The sequence below is a fragment of the Phaenicophaeus curvirostris genome, chromosome 16 (assembly GCF_032191515.1).
Source record: "Phaenicophaeus curvirostris isolate KB17595 chromosome 16, BPBGC_Pcur_1.0, whole genome shotgun sequence".
In the NCBI taxonomy this organism is placed as follows: Eukaryota; Metazoa; Chordata; class Aves; order Cuculiformes; family Cuculidae; genus Phaenicophaeus; species Phaenicophaeus curvirostris.
In genome coordinates, this window is record NC_091407.1 from 926,827 (window position 1) to 952,029 (window position 25,203).

At 36.2% G+C, this 25,203-nt stretch overlaps 1 protein-coding gene across 4 annotated transcripts in view; it reads right to left on the bottom strand.

Annotated features, from left to right (window-relative positions):
• SNX29 (sorting nexin 29) overlaps positions 1-25,203 on the bottom strand; it is an 86,357-nt gene that overhangs the window by 39,197 nt on the left and 21,957 nt on the right. For all 4 annotated transcript variants that reach the window (XR_011338589.1, XM_069870341.1, XM_069870338.1 and 1 more), the window contains 5 exons: positions 23,031-23,137; positions 15,905-16,021; positions 14,362-14,417; positions 13,345-13,426; positions 4,054-4,194 (listed from right to left, as the gene is read on the bottom strand). Coding sequence is in view for 3 of the 4 variants with exons in the window: in XM_069870341.1 (XP_069726442.1) it covers positions 4,054-4,194; positions 13,345-13,426; positions 14,362-14,417; positions 15,905-16,021; positions 23,031-23,137 (503 nt within the window). In the remaining variant the exon portion in view is untranslated. The remainder of the gene's footprint in view (positions 1-4,053; positions 4,195-13,344; positions 13,427-14,361; positions 14,418-15,904; positions 16,022-23,030; positions 23,138-25,203) is intronic.

Consider the following 25,203-nt stretch of genomic DNA (forward strand, 5'->3'; position numbering starts at 1 on the left):
ATGTGTCAATTTGTGAACCAGACAGTAATCAACTATTCATTAAAAAGCACCAACAGAAAACTGCAGCCTATAGCAAGACCCCTAGGGCTTATCCTCTGCCCAGCTATTGAAAAGGGCAATTCTATTTCTGTTTTCTACTCAGATCAAGTACTAACAGTCTACTCCTTATTTTTATTCAGGAGATTCTGGAAACTATGACAACAGTTCATGAAACAGAGATCCTTTTTTTCACTAGCCTATATTACAGTAATAACTACCAACAATACTAGTTAAAATGTGTCTCAGTTCAGTGCTTCCCCCTAACACAGCAGTTTTCTTTCTTAATTTCATTCTTTTACCAGGTTTGAAAGCGCCCTGAAGACCAATAAAGTCAGACTCTAAATTTAAAACAACAACAAAAAAAAAAACCCTAAACCCTTTAGAAACATGGTACTTACGGTGCACAAGCTTACAGTAATGCTTTCCCTTTAAAATAAAATAATAAATCGATTCTTAAAAAAATAAAAACACAGCAAAGAGGCAAACCCACAAACAGGTTAACGAAAAACTACGATTTCCCTTCTAACTGTTCAGCAAGTGAAAAAAGCGCTTTCCAAATTCCCCACAAAGTTCAGTAACAATTGTTTCCCTACCACATTTCAGTAAATATTTTCCCTTCTCAGTAAAAGCCTTCAAGCAGAACGTTGCCATTTCTCTCCAGCTGGGTGGTTCCAGCAGGCCAGGAGAGGGGACGCTAAGAGAACAGAGAGGGGTGCAGTCTGACACAGAGCTGCAGACACCCCTCTCACGGCTAACCTCGCCCACACAGAGCTGCCTAAAGCAAAGAGAAAAATCAATCAGAAAAATCAGAAAAATTCATTAAAAGAGCATTTTAGCATCCCAACTGCAGAACAGCAGCAGCATACAAGATGCTCTTTGAACTTTACTCCCAGTAAAATATTAGCTGCTCCATTAATAGAAATCTGTATTTAGATAGACTCTGATAGGACAATTCTGTTTTCTATAATAAAAAGTGAATCAATGAGGAATATTAATATCAAGTGCCCGTTACTTATAGGTCTTTCTTGTAAACATATTTTACATGGTACAATGAGGAAAAACTAATTTTTCATGCAGGAAATGTCTCCACCATTTCACATGACCTGGGGTATTCAATATTTAGCTCTCTCCACTTATTTAAAAGTTAACACTGAATGTGTATAGTACCAGCAACCACCCCAAAATTTCCAGAGCAATAAGATTAGAATTTGCTGATAATTACAAGACAATACATTGAGGAGGGGTGGGGAAAGGGAGGAATAAAATCAAGCATATTGATCAGTAGAGACAGAGAGAGAAATGTGAATATAGTTTCACATTCGGAGAAAGGAGGTTTTAGTTCTATTTCTGTAATTGTTTGTCCCTGCTAAGATCCCTTGGAAAGAAAAATTATTACTCTAAGTAACTTGGTAATTCAGTATCACCATCACAATGCGAAATAAATTTAGAAAATTATTTTTATATTTTCATTTTATTCCAGGAGGCTCTAGAATACTTAAATGACGCATGAATTGTTATAAAACTGCAATATTTTTATCTAGCAGTTGTCCAAGCAGCATGTAAATTATATTACTTTCTTTTTTTTTCCCCTCATATCATCATGATATAAAGCAACACCATCTGAACTGTTTCTAAGGGCTCTATCTTCAGTAAGTTCTTAAAACAAATTGCTTTTCTTAACTATAAGACTACAAAACAGCAAAAATAAAAACACCTTGACAAGCAAAATTCTGGTTTTTAGTTCCTAAAGAGTCTGTGTTCCTTCTTCCTAAAATTCCACAGCAATTAATAGCAAATTTTTGTTAACTTGAAAAGAAAAAGGCTCAACTCACTTTTCTCCCCAAATGTTATACTTGAGCACCAAATGAACACATAAACTGAATGAGACATTCAGGGAGAGAAGGAGATGTGCCAGGTGGCAAACTGCTTACCTTTTAAATACAGCCACCAAAAATTAAACACAATTCTGTGCTAGTTTTAACCTTCATGCTGAGTTTTGGGTCACCCACACATTCCATACCACAGAACTTAAGGATGAGGTGTTGGCTATAAAGCAATTGTCATATAAAAGCCAACCATTTCCCACTGATTAACTTCTCTTTTCTTAGATAGCAATATGACAAAAAAATGGAAATGAAGAATCGAATGCTCTTCTCTAAATGCTGAATACATAAAACATCAACTGCAGTCTCTTCCAGCAGAAAACCCAGAGGATGCGGATTCAAAATCTGAAATACTCTATAGGCCCCCTTAGCGTGCAGGTGACAGTGTCAGGGAAGATGTGTGCTGTGACTACCAATCTTCATCATGCCACATGTGAAATAGTTGTATTTCTACCAGTACGGTACTTCAATTAAGTTACCTGTTTAAAAACTAGACTGTATTAATTCAATCTCAGTGCCATTTGAAACTCACACTTTTTAGTTGTGAAATAACAGGGTGAACTTAGAAGACGAAGTTTCTATGGCTTTAGAATGCCACAACCCCCCCCCAACATTGTTATAGAATTAACATATATGGCTATACATAAGACTAATTTGGGTTTGTTTCCTGGTTTGAACACAATACAAATGGATGTCCTCTTTTTAACTATGCCACAGCACAAGCACGTCTGTGAAATTTAAAGCTATTTTCTAATCCTACATATAGAATTTGTTGAAAGATCCTGAACACAAATTGTTAATATAAATTGTCCCAAATTAAAGCAAATGTATAAAAGGACAAAAATTGCTTACACAGTGCGCTTGGAAATAAGCTCTTGGGTGATAAACTGAGGCAAGTTCTTGCAAAGCTGACGTGAAAGCACCACGTTGTGACCTGCAAGCTATTTACAGCGAGTAGCCAGAAGTATAAGCATTAATCAATCCCAATTATATCTCACCGTAGAAGTCTTTCAGGAGTGCTGTGGATGGCACCCGCTTCTTACTGTACAGAAAAGATACTTTTTCTGAGAACTGATATGACAGAAAGTGATTGTGGGTTTATGCGTGATTAAGGTAGAATTTTGGCCCAAAGCTAAAGCACTGAGAGAATAAGAGATGCAAATTTTTTAATTAGTTGCTCAACTGATAATTTTGTATGCATCAATTGTGCAACTGAAGTTGTAATTCAATTAGTATTTAAAGTAATTAAGGATGAAAGACTATCAAAAGAAGCTTAAAAGAAGGCTTTTGTAATTTATTTAAGTGGGTGATACTTCATCACTTCAAAAAAAAAAAAATTATGTAACAAGAAAATACATGGTTTCTATTACAAAACTGTCCACTAAAAATGAAATTAAAAGCACAGGATCTTCTAGTATATGGAAAAAAAAGTAGAAATGCTCTCATAAGTACTTTCATTTGCTAGGTTAGCAGGCAATGAATAACTACATCAAGTCAGGACTTTATGCCAAACAGACCCACAGGTTTTCTTGGTAAATTCCATGGGTATCTACATCACCACCACTTATTCCAGATTATGTGCACTACTACTCATTTCATATCACACGTGCAGAGCTTCTCATTTTCACAGAACACTGGGGAAATCACGTGAAGTCAGATTAGAGCAAATATCTTTGAACATTCACAACCCATATTCGCTGTCATCTGAACGTCATTAAGGAACTGATAAATATTATTCTTTTCTATTTGTTTTTTAAAATTTATATTACTTCATACAAACTAGCAATCATGATTTTTCTATCACAGACAAAGTTGCAACAGATATAACTGGCGTGATTCTGGCATTTCAGTGATACACATTAGAGTGGTCTTAGGACAGACAAAATGTCACGAAGATGTTTGAGTACTTTAGTTCTTGTATCAGCTTTCTTTTGATGTCTACACTGATCACTATGGTTGGTGCTTCTTAGATATTGGATACAAGAACTCAGTGATACTCAGACAAAAAAAAAGGGAGAAAATTCCACAGAAAAGCTAACAAATTTGATTAACTACTCTTTGTGGGGGGAGAGCGGGGTAGGAAAGGGTTTTCTTCCCAGCTCTTACTGATGCTATGAGTTATTTGCAGTACCTTGTTTCCAATGGCCTTCTTTGGTGGAAAGTTAAAAGTCCTCACTTGCTGGTATTTATTCTGTAATTTATGATGCAAGCTTCTGAACTCAGCATATCTTCGATAAACATTCCATTCATCATCCTTTATCCTAATATAAACCTGAAAAATACAAACATGGAAGGAAATAATTTAAAGACAAACCATTGAACTAATATATCTCCTTTATTCTTTAAAGTTTCATGGCTAAACACCTTCACATTCATGATGCAATGGTACCAGAAGATCCAGGATCCCTTATCCATAGATACCTCTCTGACTGTACATTTACTGCCTCTGTTGTACAGGTCATTAATCTTATTCTCTCCCTTTTTCCCCTCTCCTCCCCTTTTTCTCTCTTTATATTATGTTAATCAAGACAAACATAGCTTGCTCTTTTTAACATGACTCTGGGGCACCCATGGTAGTACTTTTGTTACCATGGTTTCCAGCATATTCTACTACCTAGTGACCAAAGGAAAAAAATAATTTAATACTACTATAAAATTGATTTCCATGTACTCAACACATTTTTTTCAACTTTTTAAATTAGCTTTGTAGCATCACAATTGCAAAACATGATTTAATCTAAAGTATAAAACTTAATTTACTTTCAAAAAAAAAAATTACATTGAAAACTAAACTAGAAATTTTATTGTTTGGAAAATAAAACAGACCGTTCTTTTTGCTTGTATAGGACATTAAGTATAATTTAACACAGCTGTAGTTTTTGTGATTCGGTTTTTGTTTGCCGCTCAATTACTTCATGAGCATCTTAGCAATTACATGCTGAAGACTCACATTCTCTAGGAAAATTTCATGCAGAACTGAAACGCACTCACAGAAAGCTGAGATCTCATTCATTATTAGGGAATAACCTTTCCTCTACAGAAATGAGCCCAGAGTTTAAAGGAATGCTGAACTAACACAAGCCAGAAACTATAAACCAAGCATCAAAACTCAAGATCCAGAGTGCCCTTTTCAATAGCTTCTGTACAATCTGTAGCTCACTCATTCCCACGTGCACGTTAATAATCTCAGTATTCTGCATCACAAATAAAGCTGGAATTGTACTGACGACACTGCACTTCCTTGCTTACCCAACAAAAAATGGCAATTTAATAAGCCGTAAGGCAAGTATCAGGAGAAAGCTGGTGTAAAAAAGTGACAGCAACAACCACCACACAAAAAGTGGGCAGTAACAACTGTAGTATTAACAACTTATTAACGCAAGGAACAAATGACATTTGGATTTTGACGTGGCCAATTCAAACACTGAATTGTAGCTTTTCCTGATGACAAATGTTGTCATGGTCTTTCTCCTCTAGATTTGAGGGGTCCTTAGAAAAGACTCATGGTGTTTCAGAAATCCAATGATATCAAGTGAAAGTCCCATCCCACAAAAGAAGCTTTAGAGCTTTACAGCTTTCCTTTGGTTCAGTCTTTAAGAAGTCCTCTTGCCTCTACAGACACTTGGTTTCTCAAATTTATAGGACACTTCTGTCTTCCAACAAGATACAATATACTATGTAGATACCATGCAATCTCTGCCAGATTATAATATTTCACTGTACAAAATACTCATATATTGGAGTCTACCGAATAACAAGAGCACTTTTTGGTTATTGTTGTACTTCTTCATGTTTCATGATGATGGCATAGAATGAGTACAGTAACTCAAAATAAACACATCTAAGAATACAAGAGATTCAGAGCATTGTGTGAATTACAAATGCATATGTAAACAAAAAATTAAACTAGCCTTTGGCAAGAAGAATTCAGAGAGTATAATGATGGAGCCAGTATAACAAGTCTGCAAGAAGTATTCAAAGCTCTTTTCCATTTTGAAAATAAGGCCAGGATAAAGATAATCAAACACCTACAGGACATCTGTTTTAACAATTCAGTACAACTCTGAAGGAAAAAGAAGGGAAATATGAAATACAAGTATTTGGCAGAATTTTGATAAAACTAATTTAACATAGTTAAAACTATATTAAATAATTTTTATTCACCCAGTTCTAACTTCTCTCGCTGCCTATTCTCGCTTCAACCACCACATTGTTTGAAATTTCATATTCCCAGCTTCCCTACGAGGGGTGGGGAAAACAAAAAAGCTTAAATTATTAAGTTATTTAATATGCAAATCCTAATTTAACTAAGGAGTTATCTTTGCACATGTGATTTGGTGAATCATGCAATTCAGTACTACCTGTTAAGCTCTAACCCATAGTTAACTAATTAAGGCATCCAGTACACTGTAATTGAAATTTTTAAGGACTAAAAAGCATAGATTAATTTCTTGGATGAAACTGTTAAAGAATTTCTTCCTGGTTTTCTGTGTACATAGATAGCAATTTCTTTTAGACAGTAAAAAATGAAAACACAGTATTTGGAGTCCTGTGCCATACTGAATTTATTGACAATCATATAATAGAGTGTGGAAGGCACATTAAAGTTCATGATGTAGTACACATTCAAAGCTTCATTATCTCAACAGGGAATACTGTTCACAAGCCAAGGTATTTCAAGACACTTACTGCCAATTCAGTTGGGAAATCAAACAAAGTAAACCCTAAATATACAACTGCTTGGATAAACTTAGTCTAGTCTAGTCACAGAAAGCTAAAAAGTCTACTCTTAAGCTCCTTCTCTGACCAATCTCATAATTGATTCTGATCACTGCATTTCCTTTCAAATGCCCATGTTTTCCTGAAATCACCCATCTCCTAAGCTAAATAACTAATTTTTAAGGTAACGAAAATTCACAGACTAAATAAAAATCATCACTAGAATGCTTATTTGATTGTAGACAAAATATTTTACTTCAATATCCTCTTGTATATCAAAAAATGAATTAAGTAGGTTTTGCTTGTAATTTAGGAGCACTTTCCAGTTGAGTCTCCCAAGTGAAGATTGATTGGTAACCTTTTTTCAGATACAATTTACAGCAGCTGAAAGAAGAATTTCAGTTAACAAGTGTATATAATGAGCGAGTCTGCTATTTTCTTATCACAAAACACGTCTGAAGCCAAACATTTGAAGAGAAATAGTAAAATATTAGTAATTTAATATTTTGGTTTTCAGCCAACTACCTGCTAACTTAATATTACTGAAATGCCAAAAAAACTACTGAGAACCAGTTTGAAAGCACTAGTTTAATGATTGCATACTTAAGTGAATAAATCCTTCTCCCATGGTACTGGGTTTTGGGCCAAAAGTTACTTTAATAACTTTAAGAATCTTTAAGCAGTTCTGTGTCAGAAATGCTGTTCAACTCCAGTAACAGCCTAGTAACTCCTGACACAGTTTGTCACTGATTAGGTATAAAAGCCTGAAGAGAAGAAAGGACAAAGGCCAAAGTTCCAGCATGCTCCAGTTCCAATGTACCTTCACCGATTACAGGCATTTAATCAACACGCATTCCTCAGGTCTGGAGACGCCTAAAGCGGGTACTTTTCTTTTTGGATGTAAAATACAGATTGGTAAACACTCCAATTTAAGAATTTCTGCATAATGAAAAACAAGCAGAACAATGAACGTTTTCAGCTGTGATACACACAGCTCTTTGTGTCTCTTTCTACAGGAATTATACTGAACAAGGTTTTATCTCAATAAGACCACTGTACCTATTTGCACAAAGACTACAAACACTATATTTTGTGACATTAAATCTTCAACTTCTCTATATTTAGTTCATAAAAATGCCCAAATACAGTGTCAAATATATAAGAATCCAAATCAAAGTATGAATCTTAAGAACATCAATGTTGTAGGTCTAAACAGGAAAGTGTCATACTGTTTAGGCCTATTCACTCAATTATATACATGCAGAACTATGTTCACTGTGTTTCTGCAGCCACAGTTCTGTTTCTATGCACTAAAACAGCACTCAACTGGCTGGACACTAAAAAGCAAAAGCAGCATGCCTATGCTTTTCCTGGATGAAATCAATATCTCTTTTATTTTTGATAGAAATCAAATCAGTACAGAAGATTTCACTCAATAACATAATTAACTACTTGTAATACCAAAAAAAATAATTAACATCATTCCACCAACATGCACTGTGAACTGATACAGCCATTGCAATGCATGACAACCACTGCAGTGAAAGACGTTTCTGAAGAAGAGAAAATAGGTAAAGTGACAGAACTGCTGGCTTTTTCTCCAAACAGAATATTTTGGGTGCTCTGGCCAAGGAAAGGAGGATATTTCACCAAACAGTTTGTAAATAAGGCAACTATTATTCATTCTAGATATTTAATGGATATTTTTTTTCTTTCTGTAGTAGGTATAAAATAATTTGAAAATTCAAGTTCTGCTTTTATTTTCCTAGGTTTTCTTGCATCCAGATTAGGATTTCTGTAAGCACATCAATGTATTACATTGTATCATGGTTTCCTTTAGAAAAATAAATAATTATAAAAGCCTCCAAGGACTGATTAAATCTTTGTATACTTTGTCCATCACAGCTATTTAAAATTTTTCTCCTTTACCTCCTCATACGCCTCTCTGACACACCTTCAGTCCCCTGATGGAAAAAGTGGGTATTAACCATTTAGGCTTATGCTCCCTAAAAACTGTTCCCTTTCAGAATGCCATGAGCCATATATATCTCTCCCTCAAATTCTCCCAATCATTCTAGGCCATTTTCTTCTCTACTTGCCCTGAGCTGCTCCGAGATTGAATATGATTAGAAGACTATTTCTTTCTCCTTTTTGCCTGCTTAGTGCCGCAGCTGCTAAAGTAATCCAATTCCTCATATATCAGGGAAATGAATCATAGAATCGTTTAGGCTGGAAGAGACCCTTAGATCATCAAGTCCAACCATTGAATGAAATGGCTTCTACAAATATCCTCCCTCAGAGGAATGAGGCTATTTGGTCTCTTTGAAGGCTGACTGTATTTCTGTTTCAATCCATTTGCAAGATACTCAATCTTGTCCAGCCCTTTCTCTTTTCTGCATCTCAGTTGCTCATTTCTACTTTTTCAGGTCAATTCAACTTTGGGCTTAATTTTTGCGATTTGTTGCCTATTTTATCTGCCAATTCACTGCCTTCCATTGCTAAGACTTCTACCTTAGATGAAATACCAAGGTCATACTGGCTTATGTATAAATTGAAGGTTAACTGTCACATCTGACGGATCCAAGAGTGCGCCTTCACTGGTGGAGCTCTTCAAGTGAGAGCGGCCACTCTCGCCCTCAAAAACTCTTTGAGTATCAGATACTGTTCTCTTCTGTCGCTTTTACATTCTGTTTCTGTGAAAATTCTTCCCTCTGTTGAAGCAGCAGCATCCAGGTCCTGTAAAAAGCCCCTTCATCCCAGGGGTATACTGCTCCTCCTTCAGCAGGGAAGTGGACAGGAAAAATAGTACAACTGAAGAGAGTCAAAGGAATAAAAAAGTTCTAAGAAAAGAATATTTATTGATGATAACCTTAGACAGGTCCTATTCGTAAGCAAATAACAACAGCCTTGTCTGAATAGCATGTTTATCTTTATTCTTATTTAGTATAATCTAAAATGTTTACTGCTCTGCAAACCAGACAGCTTTGAGAGTAGCCATTTAAATACTGATATCACTTTAAGAATCACAAAATCTCAGTTTCATTATCTTAAGTGTCAGCCACTAGTAATTATAGCAACAAAAGGCATGACTAACAGCATTTGCTGTACACTTCACAGGAAAGTGGAATCCATATGTACGCAGAAAATAACAATATAGTCCACAGTTGAGAAATATGACTAAATAATGTCATTCCAATAATCATCTCGCTTCACAGGCACTAAAGAAACTGCAACTATCTATCACCATCTAGAGGTAAAATATATTTTTTTTTATTTTTATCTGGAAAAATCCTGTGAATCCTTTATCCCTGTGAATACACTAGAGAAGCACTTAAACTCCAAAGGTCGACTGACCAATATCTGGAAAAAAAAAATCCCAAAAGCAGGGTATCAAACTGCACAAATCAAACCACAACCATCATAAAGCAGCTAGTTAACTGAAGAGACAGGACATTTAGAAGAGAAGAGCAGATTGTTGCCAGCATGACCCTGATTGTACAAAGTTGCCCAATACTTCAATTGTCCGTGTAAAGGACTAGGCTTCCCTAACTATTACGTTGGACAAAATACATCAGTTACTTCATATACAGCTAGGTCCCTGATGCTTATAACTAATCAGTTTACCACTTACTAACAGCCATCACAAACTTTGTAAAAGAATAAACCTCTGAAGCTTCTTTTGGACTGAAAGGGGACAATTATAATCATTCTAATGTTCTTGCCAGGAGATATTGTTATGACAATGTAGTCTGAGCTCCCATCACAGCACAGACAATTTCATCCAGTAACATCCAAATAACTGTCAATTTGTTGATTCATAATAAGGACATCAACTGGTCATCTAATTCATCTTTCTACTCAGGTACAAAACCCTTTTGTTTTTCCTCTCTCTCTTTTTTTAAATAGGCTATGCATTTCCTCTGAGCAATATCCAAGCTTTTAGATTCCATCATGCCTGCAAACCATTTTATCTGTCCTTTTTAAGGTTTTTATAACCAGCTTCCTCATTTTTTTTCTTCACTCTTTCTTATAGTTAAATTTTTTAGTAGTGATTTTTTCCTATTGTGGTTCCTTTTACAGTAGAGTTTAAATTAATTATTTTTAGTTTAATTAAATTCCTACTCCCTTCCCAAACCATCTGCTCTCCTTTACGTGTAAACCTACTTCAATTTTTCAGTTTATACATTTTATGATCTTCAAGTGTCAATAACTGAACCCTGCATTTACAATCATCCCTCCTGTGAAATCTCCCTTTATTCCAGAATCATATCAAAATCCTGACGAAACCGAACCCTTTAATTTTCCAACATTTTTTCATTCATGTGCCAAAATACTAGATCTTCACCTCTCCGAAGCCTCCATACTCCGTATTTCTGGAAACCAAATGGAACATTATCTAACTCAATGGCTTAGAAGCCCATCTAGAAATGGAAAGTTTTCCCATCTTTCTACTTTGCAGGTGAAGTCCCACGTGATACCCCAGGGAATGACAAAATTAACTCCCCAACACTTATAGCCACCTTTTCTCAGTTGGGATCTTTGTCCTTAGAGGATTATTCACTCCGCAAGAGAAAGCAAAGCCCTAAACAGCTACTTAATTTTTAAAGCCCAATATCATAATATTTATTTTTTGTCTTTATTTATCATACCCACCATTCATCTGAAAGTTCAATTATAGTGAAATGCTGATATTACAGAAAACAAGTAAAATAATATTTTTTAATTGAACTTAGTAAGTGCACTCAAGTGCCCATCCAATTTTAAATTCTAAATAGCTTCTTCACTAAAGCTTGTACACCATCTAATTGTTATAACATCCACAGCTGAATATGTCCGTGGCTCTGTTAATTTTTCTTGAGGCGTATTTCCAGTTAGCTTTAAGCACAGTCAGAAGAATTTAGCACATCTAAAAATGATGCTTGCTCAAACCCAAGGGTTCAAACTTTGCCTGTTCCAACCCGCACACTTCAGTTTTCTCCCAAGTTCGTTTCACATCTTTTTCTCACAATTAACCAGCACAACCACAAGAGTACTCACAGAAGTCTGATCTCCAAAAAGTGATGGTTGTTGTAAATAATAACGCTCTGTAATATTGTCACTTCCCTTTACAACGTTACACTACAAGCAATTTCTCATGTAGCTGATACAAAGAGCTACACATGCATTTTCATTTTCTGACACTGGAGAAATAAATGATAAAGCAGCAAAAACAGTGTTTATTATGAACAAGAGCACTCCCAGAAATTAGTTCAGTCATTTATCCTAATTGTCATTCCCAGTCCTTGTCTGCTCATTACATACTGGTAGCCTTGTAAATATCCTCTTCCACAATTTCAACATTGAATTAAATTCCCTGTAATCAGGAGCACATGTTTTGGCAGAGATTTAACAAGATATATGCACAGTGCTGTTATGGAGGCTATTCTGAAGTTTTATAAATTAGTGCTTTCCCGGTAGCTATGAAACGTACAATATATATTCAGCAAGCAGATGACTATATATTTGATCAGCAATGTGGCCATCACTTCAAGTGTCTCATCACAGCACTATACTACAGAGCATATGGTTATTACGGAAAATGTCTTTTTTTCATGTGCACAGTGGCAAAAATAAAGTTATTTGGTAGACAGATATTGATCCCAGTCATACCACTGTTACCAAAATCAAAAAATGGCAGTAATACCATTAATGTATTCTTCCATAAGGAAAGATCTCAGCAGGTACCAAGATCAAAATGTAATAAGATTTATAGAAGTTTCAGGTCACTTATACAGGTAATTTTTGCTCTCAATTTTTTTAAATATTGAAAGACAAAGCTGAGCAAATACACAACTGTTCACCAGAGGAATTCCATTATATTCTGTGCTGTTCCATAATTAAAGACAAACTAGTCTGACCAAGACATTCTACGTCTATTCCAGATAGATGTTTCTAACTTTCCACATAACATATGTCCCATAAATTGCTAGTGTGAATAGAGAACGAATGGAGCATGTTCAGAACAAACACACAAAGAAAATTCTGGAGTACGAAGAAATTCTGGAACTGCTAATAATGGAAAAATTCTGCAGCTGCTAATAATTTACATATAAAGAAATCCAAACAGCCTGGAACAGCATATTAAAGAGCATTTAAAGTTCACCCTGCCATTCTATCCATAGAGGGTATAATCGTTCGAAAACCAAGCATCTGGGAATCAAGGAAGAGTATAGGATTTCAATGCTTCAACTACAAGGCAGGCTAGTCCACAAACTCCTGAATTCAGAGCTGGCTGAATTCACACTACAAAGACATCCACTGACACAGAGGGAAGGCTTGCAGCACCATTCAAAACAGTTTTAAGTGAACTGCCACAGTAGGACACATCCGTCTGGTCAATGATATCACCAAAATTAAAAAAGAATATGTATATGAATATTGAGGAAGGTATTACTGATTAATACTGAATTGTTATACTCCCTGGACAATGCTGCCACCTTATTAGCATGCTTTAAGTATTAAACAATTAAAAAACAAGCCTCAAAATATGCTATTTGGACAATCAACACAATCCTATGGACGAATGTATACAAAGTTACTGCCGCTGTTCATTAACTAATGTCTAATGAAATTTTGCTAAGATCTTGTCATTAAAAAGAAATACTAGTGTGCCATTTCAGTCAGAAAATTTTACACCAAATCTGTGCTAAGGTTCCTCACTTACCTGATAAACATGGAACGCATTAGCAGCTTTCCCACGCAGAAAGACTGAGGGAATCCAAACATTAATAAGTGCACGATTTGATCTGATAAGAAAAAGAGAGTAATATGAAATAGGGAATCATATTCGCGTGTAAGAATTGCAGAGCAACTACCCCCAGTGATTTAGATAATGATCAACATGATAAATAAAGCAACATTTTAAATGGAGCATCAGAAAAATTGAAGTTCTGCTTTAACCTTTTACACCTGCTGTATCTAAAAGCATTCCCTAAAATTAACATAACTGAGAAAGAGCACTAAAACAAGTTGGGAGGGGGGTATTTTTTTACAGCATGCATTTGACAACATTTGATTATATACACAAAACAAAAACTATTCATTTCAAACAACTCAACATTTTAGTCCGTAAAATTCAGCAAAAACATGAGTTATTTAAAATAGAAGAACACTGCTCAGTTATGGAGAAAACACTTCCATCCACTCCTAGTAACTGAAATTTTTGATTCAAAGACATCGGCTACATTTTTTAACCCCCTCATCCACAAAAATTCACTATTCTAACAAAGACAAAGCTCTTAAATCAGAACACACTAGAACAATCTGGGATGACCAGCTGGGTTGTTTTGGCAGGGTTTTGTAGCGCTGTTTGTATGCATTGATGGGGAATTATTCTGTAAAAATGAGGAAGTCTATCCCATTTTGAACAGCACCGAGTATCTATCAAACCCAAAGCAAAAGCAAACAGTAACTTTCTGGTGCTTTGTTTAGAATACCAAGACCTAGTGCACTGAAACAGCACTCCAATAGATTCTTCATAAATCTAAACTCCTTGCCTTCAACATGAAGCACTACATTAGGGCATGGCCTTAGCAGCTTCCCGTAACTTTTAGCAACAGAACACCACAGCTGAGAATTCAGTTATTGCAAATAATATAAGAGCAAATAATCGAATCTGACTGTGTGTTCTTCTTCCCCATAAAGCCAGTACAAAGAGAAAAATGTGCATTATGAAACTTACATTTCAAAATCTGACAAACTCTGATCTTCAGATGTTTGACTCAAATCTCCAGGGACCTATATTTACCAAAAAAAAAATAATTCTTATACCTTGGTTATTATGTTTTCTATTAAGGAGGCATAATATTAAAGGAAATGACAATACAACATTCAATTTCTTAAATGCCAATCAAAACTATTACTGACAAACAATAAAACAAAAATAAACAATCGTGCGACAGGATTATGAACATATCACCCTTGAGAGTTCTTCATGTTAGAATTTGCAATAGTTTTGTAAAGAAACAAACTGGGGTTTGAAAAAGCATGTAATTTTGAAAGGTATAGAATTATCAGTATGGAGTTTTGCTTACTAATATAGAATTAAAATGTATTCACTTCTGAGGAAAATGTAAAAGTCTAAGATTGTATTCAATTCATCGTTCATCACATTGAACAGGGCTGGACCCAGCACTGAGCCCTGGGGAACCCCACTTGTCACTGGCCTCCAGCTGGATTTCACACCATTTCCCACCACTCCCCGGGCCCTCCATCCAACCAGTTTTCCACCCAGGAGAGTGTGCGCCTGTCCAGTCCAGAGGCTGACAGTTTCTCAAGCAGAATGCTGTGAGAAACTGTGTCAAAGGCTTTACTGAAGTCCAGGAAGATACATCCACAGCCTTTCCCTCATCCAGCAGCTGAGTCACTTTGTCATAGAAGGCCATCAGGTTAGTCTGGCAAGACCTGCCTTTTGTGAACCCGTGTGGACTGGGCCTGATCACCTGGTTCTCTTGCATGTGCTTCATGATAGCACTCAAGATCACCTGGCTCCATGACTTTCCCTGGCACTGAGGTCAGACTGACAGGCCTGGAGTTTTCTGGGTCCTCCCTGTGACCCTTCTTGTAGACGGGGAAATCTAGTATCAATATCTAACTACTCACTTTGGATATGGAGATACATGTCTCAAAGCAAAACCTCTGAATAAGAAAGTAGGGCTATAATGTGCATGGGACTTACAATTTGTCATCTCTTAACCCAATAATGTGATTGGTTCCATCTAAAAGGCTGAAAATCACAGGTGAAATCCTGCTTCACAAAAGCACACAGACCTGTCACCAGCCAAACTACGTAAGTGTTATGATACAATCAGCAAGAAAGCTTCTAGTGCAAACAAAAAAGTAAGGATTAATATCACATAACCATATGGACAAAAAACTATCAAAATATGCCTCCCTCAGAAGATGGACAACTATTAGTAACATTCTTGACTCCTCCTGTTTCCCACCTATTCATTTTCAAATGTCAATCCAATCTTTTAACACAGAAGCTGAAGTGAAGCAATAGTTGGTAGAAAACAATTTTGTTGTCTGAATATATCTACTTTTTATTCAATTCTGCTAAAGAGAATGAAATGCTATCAAAAACACCAAGTAAGGTATTCTTGACAGATGTGTTATTAGCCGTTAATTCTTGTAAGCTAAGATATACTCTTTATTTCATCACAAGTAATGGTCTTGATCTTATTCCACAGTGGCATTCTAAATCGTAATAAACAAACACTTACTGGCCCTCTCAAATCGATTAGTTCTTGCCTCATCTGGGACACAAGAGCTTCTTTAGCCATCAAAGCACGGTGCAGCCTCTCATTGAATTCGATCAGCTCCCCATGCATCTCAGCAACCTGAAATACAAAGCCAAGAGATAATTCCGTTCTAAACTGAAAAAAACTCACACTATGTAACATCTTACATGCATATCAGGTTTTATTTCCATTTTTTATTTTACCATACTTGTGAAGTAGTGCATCTCATGGCTAATGCAGTAGTTTGACCATCAAAAACAGACACTGCTGTAAGAATTTTGACTCATGCCTTGAAATGTAGGGTTTGATATTTAATTCAACTGGACAAAATTCAACTTTATGTCCAACTTTATTTATGTGCATAGGTAACTAGCATGGCCTTGAGCATGGCTTCTTTGGAGACGAAGCTGAGCTATGTCTGACTCAAAAATACAGAGCAAAAAGCGTCGAGAAAGCACCAACTGATGTAGGATGTTTCTGAAAGTGAGCAGGGCGGGGTGAGTGACAAGGATGAAAAGTTTACCAGCTTACAGAGCAAACTATGTTTAAGTTGGTTGCTCATCAAGAGAAGCAAGAAACCAAAGAACTCAAATCAAGGTTACAGATGATATTGGGCTCTTGATTTTTTTCTTACACAGAAATAAAGTGTAAGCCTACAGCTTAAGGGGGAAGGAACTCCAGAAGGACAAGGGTTCCCAAATAGCAAAGGTCTAATAGTAGAAGTAATGTGTTATCAAGAGAACGTGATGGAGAAACTATCAGGAACAGGGCTAAACAAGGCTAAACAAAACTTAAAAGCTTTCCCCAGCAAGAGTTTTTAGCTACTCCTATCAGAACCATTATACTATAACATTAAATGAAAGTTTCAATTGTGATGAATGAACCATCAGTGAGTAAGTGAGGCAATGGAGTTGTCTTGAACTGAAAATGCCACTTGTAGCTTTAGACTAAAGAAATTTGAGCAAAAAAGGGATTGTAGAATTATTTTCAAGGAAAAACAAGGACTCGTCAGAAAACCCAACTGTTAGAGTTTTGCAAATAAATCCTCCCTATATAACTCCTACATCAAGGAAAAGGAACTGATGAGAGCTGCTATCAGAGGTGGAGGAGAACCAGGGCACAGCAAGGAAAACTACAATTTTAACAGGAGTATTTCGATGAAAACAGCAGCAGTGACTGGTTGGCTTCTCTAGAACAGCAGACTACCACAATAATACTGTTAAATGTTTTTCAGGTTACAGCAACTCTTGAAATGCCTCCTCATAGAGCCATCCAAAGCCAGCAGAACAGCAGAGGCAACGGGGTAACCCTATGAAAGCCTAGCTGAATAAAACCAGTATCAATCCACTACCTTGGACAAAAGCACAGGGACTTGGAATACTGCCAAACCTCTTAAGCACTCATGGTTTCCCTTCTGAAGGCAGTACACTACTATCTATGAATTTCATGCTTTCCTTTTCTTGAATTAACACTCTGCCTTCTCCCTCTTCCCCAGGGAAGTTCTCCAAGATAAAGCAGTTCAATTCAATTTCTTTAATTTAGTGCTTGCTTTTAATTTAATGCTTTATTCCAGTCAGCCTGTATCCATCACATAACCAAAGCAAACAGAAAAACCAGCTTCTATTTGACAATCCAGGAGCTGATTAAAAATAAGAAATAAAAATAGTTATACCCGATTTCAGCTTAAAGTGTTGTTTTCTAATTTCTTCTTATATTAGGCAGAGTCCTTTGAATCCAGTAATTCATCAGAGTGGCATATATGCAAAAATAGCTAAACTAAGCCCAGACAATATTTGTCTACACTGATATCTCGCATTAGTTCTTAATTTACAAACTCTTCTGAAATGCTCAGCAAATTATAAACTCAAAACCAATAACAATATTTGAACTAACAACAAACTCTCCCTGCAATGGGACCATCAGGAAGTACAAAAGCCAAAGATTTCACAGAGTGATTATTTAAATGCAAACAGGCAAACATTTTGGGTTGCCTGATTATGTAAGCAGTTTTAGAGAAATACTGATGCTTTCTTTTACACATCACAATACAAAGAGTTTGCAACATGTCTCAGTTACCATTTAGTTTCATTCCTCTCTTTCTGAGGTTGCAAAGCTTTAACACAGCGCTAATACAGTTCCAACGATCAAAAGCTTTTTTAAAATTACTATTATTTATAGTGTACTAAAGTAGCTTTAATTTACTGCTTTTGATTTTGTTATTTTCAAGCATTTCCGTTGCACTTATCCCCATTAGAAAAACTAACTTTCCAGACCCATTATGAGGCTCTTTTCCAGCTCTTCCTGACAAAAATCAGAATATTAAGACTTCCAATATTATCAATTAATGACAATACATATGAGTATCTCAATTGTTCATTCATCATCAGCCCTGACAAAAAAGGTTCTCTGACTTGAAACACTTTTTAGCAATTAGTAAGCTCATTTTGCGAAAACAAAAGATAGCCAAATCTGTATAAACTCCAGCATTATGAATAACAGAGTAGGTGCCACTTCACAAGCAGTCTTGCTTCATAAATCACAAACATTTATGCATCAAACAAAATTGCTAAGTTTAACAGATAAAGTAATAATATAACATCATTAACTTAGGATAAATTATTTCCTTACTAGCTTAATCACCCATTCCAATTCAAAGTGGGTGGTGTAATAGTTAAGAATATTATAAGCCTCTCTGATGCAGGTTAATATTAGTGATACAAGAAGTAGTTACTATTGCAAAAAGTGAAATATTTTAATTTCAGCTGAAGTACAGGTAAGATTCATCTAAGCAGTTGTGGTTTTTGAAAATTACAGAGAACACCCCTCTGATAACATGTTTTCTCTCTCTGAGAGTATGTTTTCTTTTAGACACTTTCTCCCAGTTACTGGTCATTCTTTGAAGATAACACCTTGTATGAAGTATGATCTGTGCTGAACAGACGTCTCTTCTTCTCTAATCCCCTCTGTTTGCAGTATTTTCTTATCTTAAGGGCAAGGTCATGCAGAGCTGGAGCCAGCTCCAAATTAGCAAGAGTTCTGACTGTTGCAAAGCTCCATAACATTCAAATTAGACCTTGGAAAGTACAGAATATTCATAAGATTTCTGGAAAAATTTATACATACGCACATAAGCACAGACTGGGAGAAGTCTGTCTAGAAAGCTGCCTGGAGGAGAGGGACCTGGGGGTGTTGGTTGACAGCCGACTGAATATGAGCCAGCAGTGTGCCCAGGTGGCCAAGAAGGCCAATGGCATCTTGGCTTGTATCAGAAACGGCGTGACCAGCAGGTCCAGGGAGGTTCTTCTCCCTCTGTACTCGGCACTGGTGAGACCGCTCCTCGAATACTGTGTTCAGTTCTGGGCCCCTCACCACAAGAAGGATGTTGAGGCTCTGGAGAGAGTACAGAGAAGAGCAACAAAGCTGGTGAAAGGGCTGGAGAACAGGCCTTATGAGGAGCGGCTGAGAGAGCTGGGGTTGTTTAGCCTGGAGAAGAGGAGGCTGAGGGGTGACCTCATTGCTCTCTACAACTACCTGAAAGGACATTGTAGAGAGGAGGGTGCTGGCCTCTTCTCCCAAGTGACAGGGGACAGGACAAGAGGGAATGGCCTCAAGCTCCGACAGGGGAGGTTTAGGCTAGACGTTAGGAAAAAATTCTTTACGGAGAGGGTCACTGGGCACTGGAACAGGCTGCCCAGGGAGGTGGTTGAGTCACCTTCCCTGGAGGTGTTTAAGGCACGGGTGGATGAGGTGCTGAGGGATATGGTTTAGTGTTTGGTAGGAACGGTTGGACTCGGTGATCCGGTGGGTCTCTTCCAACCTGGTTATTCTGTGATTCTGTGATTCTGTGATAAGTGGGAAATATATTTTGTCCCCAGCTTTTGTCTCGTTGCACACGAGTGATGGAGATCACCGCCACGCGTTGCCCAGGCCTGATAAAGGATGCTCGCTTTCTAAAACTCCTAAAGGAGTCTTAGAGATTTGCCGGCATTTTTGGTGTCATTAGCAGGTCATTGTTAATTACAGAGAGCCTGCACTGGGCAGCAGAACTTCCCTGCGTTTCACATACAAAAAGATGAGGTGCACTAGTTCCAAAGGCACAGAGAAAACTCGTAGCACTGACAGCTGGCTGATTGGTTATCAAAAGCAATATATAAATTTGTGGATGCAAAAATCAATAGTTTACATCTTTGAAATAATTTGATTTTTCAGTGCTTGTGTCTATCAGAACAAAATCCAAACTATCTGATGTAGTGTATGACTGCTTTCTCTCCCTCTAATTTGGATGTCCTTGAAATAACTTTATACTTGCAGACTCGATTAATATGTAAATTCAGCTCTCTGAAAACACTGGAAGTAATACAAAGTAATACAAAAATTTATAAGTGTCCCTAGCAAAATTAAATAATAAAAAGAAAATTTAACAGCAAATAAAACAACAAAACACTTGTTATATATTATTGAAAGGACAAATTGGCAGGCATGCTACTTGTGAAAATCACTTTTATTAGTAATTAAGTTACTTCAATACTTTTTCTTGTCAAAGACAAATGTATTACCATCACAGCAAACCAAAAGGAGCAATGAGATATACTTCTGAATAAAAATATTAATTTAGTTTCCTGTAAATTTTCCTGCATCGAGGTCTGCTAAAAACAATAAAGAAGTCCCTCTATAATTATATCCTTTCAATTACATTTTATGGCATTACATCTTCCTTTATTCATTCTGCACAGAAGCTTGAGCAATAATTTTCCCTCCCAGGACTTCAATAATCTTCACACAGTTGCTTTTCTCTATGACAGCATGTTCAAAGCAGAAAATTAAAGTACAAATGAACTGACTTTCCCTTGGTCAGATAATCATTCAGGTTTGGTCCTGGTCACATCAGAAAGCATGCTTAAAAAGCCCAAATCCTTATCACGAAGGGAAAGTGTGGCTACCACAAAATATTTATACTCTACACTAACAGAACTCTAAAGACCTGTTGTCAAAAGAAAATCTAAGTCTACTGCTGCTGCCTGACAGCATCGCTCCTACGCTGTCCAGCGTGACCACATTTCAGAGCAGTCTCCAGAGAAATGACAAAGGTAAATACCAATTAATGTTCTACAGCAAAGGACTAAGCTGTTAACTGAAAACACACTAGGAATGTTTCAGTAAGCATATGAATAATATAACCTGTCTTAGAAGGCTGTGCTTTTAGGGCAGAGAAAAGAGACTTTTAAGAACTTGCAACAAGAAAAATTTATTAAAATCTTTTTAAAGGGTAGAAATCAGCTATACATTTTTTTAGTACCATTTGCAGCTAAAATTCATAAAAGTTTTTGCACAAGCCGCATCTGAATTCATGACTTTTGGTCAGGTAGAGGCAAATCTTTTCCCCCCAGTTGTCACAAAATGCAAAGTAACATATTACCCGAGAAACTCTAGACAGAACTGGCAGTTGCTTCCTTTTGCCCTCAGCGGAAACACGAGCGTATGAACTCTGACACAAAAATACCAAAACCAACAATATAGCTTAGGAACCAAGAGTGGGAGGAGAGCGACAGAGAGATGGTTATAGAACGCGTTCTAACTTGTCACAGTGAGAGAAGGTTCAGCTCTATCACTTCACTTAGTACAAGTGGACACATGTTCAAATAAGAGACGTTTTCTTACCCTCAGTCAAAAAACGTCATTGTGCAAGAGTGAACAGTGAGTTAACATCAAGACAACACCCCAACCCACAACATGTCGTGAAGCAGTTTTTAGCTCGTAACAAATCGGTGTGCTTGAGCACCCACCCTGTTCACCAGACCCGACTTCCTGCAGTTTCCACCTCTTCCCAAAGATCCAGTAAGTGCTCAAAGGAACCCCTTTTTTTTTGGTGTAAGATGATACACAGCTACATCTGGCTTGTTACAGGGGTGACATCCCACTGTATGTGAAGATACTGTTACGTGCTAGTAAGTGAGATTCAGATGCAGATTTCCTCTTTTGGATTCAATGTGCAACAAGGTTTTCCACTGGTTATATCCACTACTGTGTCATCAGTGCCACTGCTAACACTGTTTCCCACAAACTCAGAATGGTCAGCTATGGATTCCTGGCCACACAGAACAAACTCAGCAGAACTAAGGAAGACGCTCTTAAAGCTGAAAGAGATTTTACCTGTGTTCTTAATTAAGATAGTCTTTTGATAGGTACAGAACAGAGGAAAGGAGTCAGAAGAACCCAACCAAAGGTAGGCATTAGGGAGAGAATTAGTTTCACATGGTCCTATGAGAAAAGGATAACCAAGTATGAATGTTTTTAACTCTTTGACATGTGACTTGCACTTTTAGTCATCTTTGTGTTCATCAGTTAATGTGAGTATCCAGTTTCAGAGTATTTCAAGCAAGAGAAAGACAGAATTGTTTTACTTTTGATAAAAATGTTAATTTAATATTTAATAGGAGATATGGGTATTAGATATTAAATTTTATTATTTTTGTCTGGAAAATTGTTTGTATTTAAATTTAGGATGAAACCTTAATCTTACTTTTTTTTTTTCCTTTAATGAATTCTACATTAGACTTGAATATTGCATTGACAACTTTTTCTACCACGGTCATACCAACAAAAATAGTAGTTTCCACCACCCATTCCCCATACTGCAGCATTCAATAAGCTACATGGTAAAGCAATACAAAAATGAAACACAGTTTGACAATGAGAAAACAGTACAAAAGAACACAAAAGGCTACAGATTACATTATATCCTCATTTTAAAGTTCAGCTGACAAAAGAGCAATGCCTGTAACCATGTACTGTAACTGTCTGTGACTCAACTTCACCACCATCTTTTATAACCTTAAAGAACTTGTTTATTAAAACTTTCATTTCAATATCAAACTAGGATAACATGCTTGTTAGGAAAACTATTTTTAATTATCTGACATGCTTTAAACATGCTTTGAAGCTGAATGAACACATTTGCATTTTATCAACATGAGCCTGAAAATTAAATCTTTCATTTTTGTTCTTTTTAAAGTAAAAACTGGACTTCTCTATCACTAAGCAAAGAAACTATTTACAGCCTCAAATGTTGTATTACAATTCCTTAAAATCTGTGCAGCACAAACCTTACCTCAATCAATTTTCTTTCATAAGAGCTGGCTAATTCCTCATTGGTTTCTACTTGCTTTTGCTCTGGAATCGTAAATTCACCATCAGTATTCCAAATGCTTGGCAGAACTAAAACAAAGAGATGCCTCAAATTAAAATGTTAAACTACATAAACATCTCAGACAACATGCTTATAAGTAATAGTTAAAAAAAACAGTTGTTAGAAGCATCAAAACAGGATGCAGTATTAAACACTATCACAAGTACTAAAAGAGAAATGCTGCAGGGAGCAGCATTTCTTGTAAGTAATATCTAGACACTAAAAGCATTTGGCTATTCTGTGACTACAACTATCCAATATATGTAACTTCATTTCCTACCCTCCTTTGAAAACTAAGCCTGTGCTTCTCTTAAGTCTTTTTTTCTACTACTCTTCCAAAATACCATTTCATATTACTTGCACAGACTACCTGCATATCACAGAAATTACAGAAAATAGGGCTGAGAATGGACATTCCATACTTCATGTAGTATTTAATGTTTTTTGCATAAAGCAGAATTACCTGTAGTTACTTCATTCCTGACATTTAATTGTTTAATTTCTTCCTAGAAACTTCCAACAATGGAGATTTCATGCTTTCCTGCACAATCTATTTAAATTTAACTGTTCTTCTCAGAAAGGTTTTCTTGAAAGCTAATCCAACTCCCTTCACCTGCCATTTAAGCCCATTACTTCTTTTCTTACCCACAGTGAATGACAACTACAGTTTGTTCTATTCCTGTTCCTAGCTATCATTTATGTATTCAATGATCACAGCGAAGAAGGGCAGCTGGCAGTTTTCCAAGTTTAAATTGATCAGAGTTCCATGGCCCCATCTACATGTAACACTAGTTAGAAGTCGAAAACCTTAACCTTATGAGTGTGTAAATTGATATGTAAGAAACCAACAAGAATTTCAACTTAAAATGACAAAAGCAGAGAAAGCAGTAGTCACTTCATCTTATTTTCTTCACAAAACTGTCACAATCTCAGAACAAAGTAACAAAACAGGTCTTGTAAATATGCTCTATAATCCTTTTAAGCACGTAAGCCAGTTAAGAACAAAATTAAGACAAGTCATTATGGTCAATTTACATTACATCCCAATTAGAATTCAGTAATTTGCCTTGTTACACAATGATATATGCACTGAAAACCACAAATAGCTTTCTAATAATGCAAACATACTTAATTATGAAGGCTGACATCTAAAAAATAGGAAAGTCTATGATGAGATACTGCAAGTTATGCCTATAAACCATGAGTGCAATAGTTTCTATACAGCTGGTAATAGGAAAACTTTTTTATTGTTTCACTCTACTTTGAATTATATCTAAACATATTAGTTCTTGGGGATTATTTACATGCTTAAGTACTTTGTTTTGAGTCAGATACTCCAGTAATACTAAATCTTTCACATAAATTTCCAATGATAGCTAATTAAAAAATGGTTTTATAAAAATATAATGTGTGAAGTTAAAATATAAGAAGAACCACCACAAATAGTGCACGTAGCTGAAATTTACTCCGGCCAGTAATGATCAATACTACAGAAAATTTCTGTCGATTGATTAAACATCCTTTGAGCATAAAGCATGTATGTATTAATTTTTAGAAATGTTGGTACTGTTCCATCCCCCTTTTTCATCTATCAAATCTGACCATCCTACTCAGTTTCTATTCTTATCACTCACTATTTTGCATAATTTCAACATGGCAGAATATAGCTGGCCTGGGAATACTTCTTTTTCCCTCTTTTCCTATAATTACACTCATCATGAAAACTGTCAGTATCTAATGAAGGATAATTTCTGCTATAATAAGAAGCTTAAGCAACGGTTTTCATGAATAATTCTTAATATGAATCACTACACTCCAGCAAAGTCGGAAGTAAAAACATGTGTTCTTACCAACAAAAATCCCTTTAAGAATGAACGACATTTTTAAACCACAGATAAGGACAGTGAATAGCCCTTGAAGAGCAGAATTATTGTAACATTGATTCATACAACTACTTATACGACCATAATATTGACAACTAAACGAAAAAAAAAAAAAACACAAAATACCAAAACAACTCAAATCCATCCTGTCATGGACACTTATATCACCACCACTGACCACAGAAGAAAAACAGATTACACTGCTGATATCT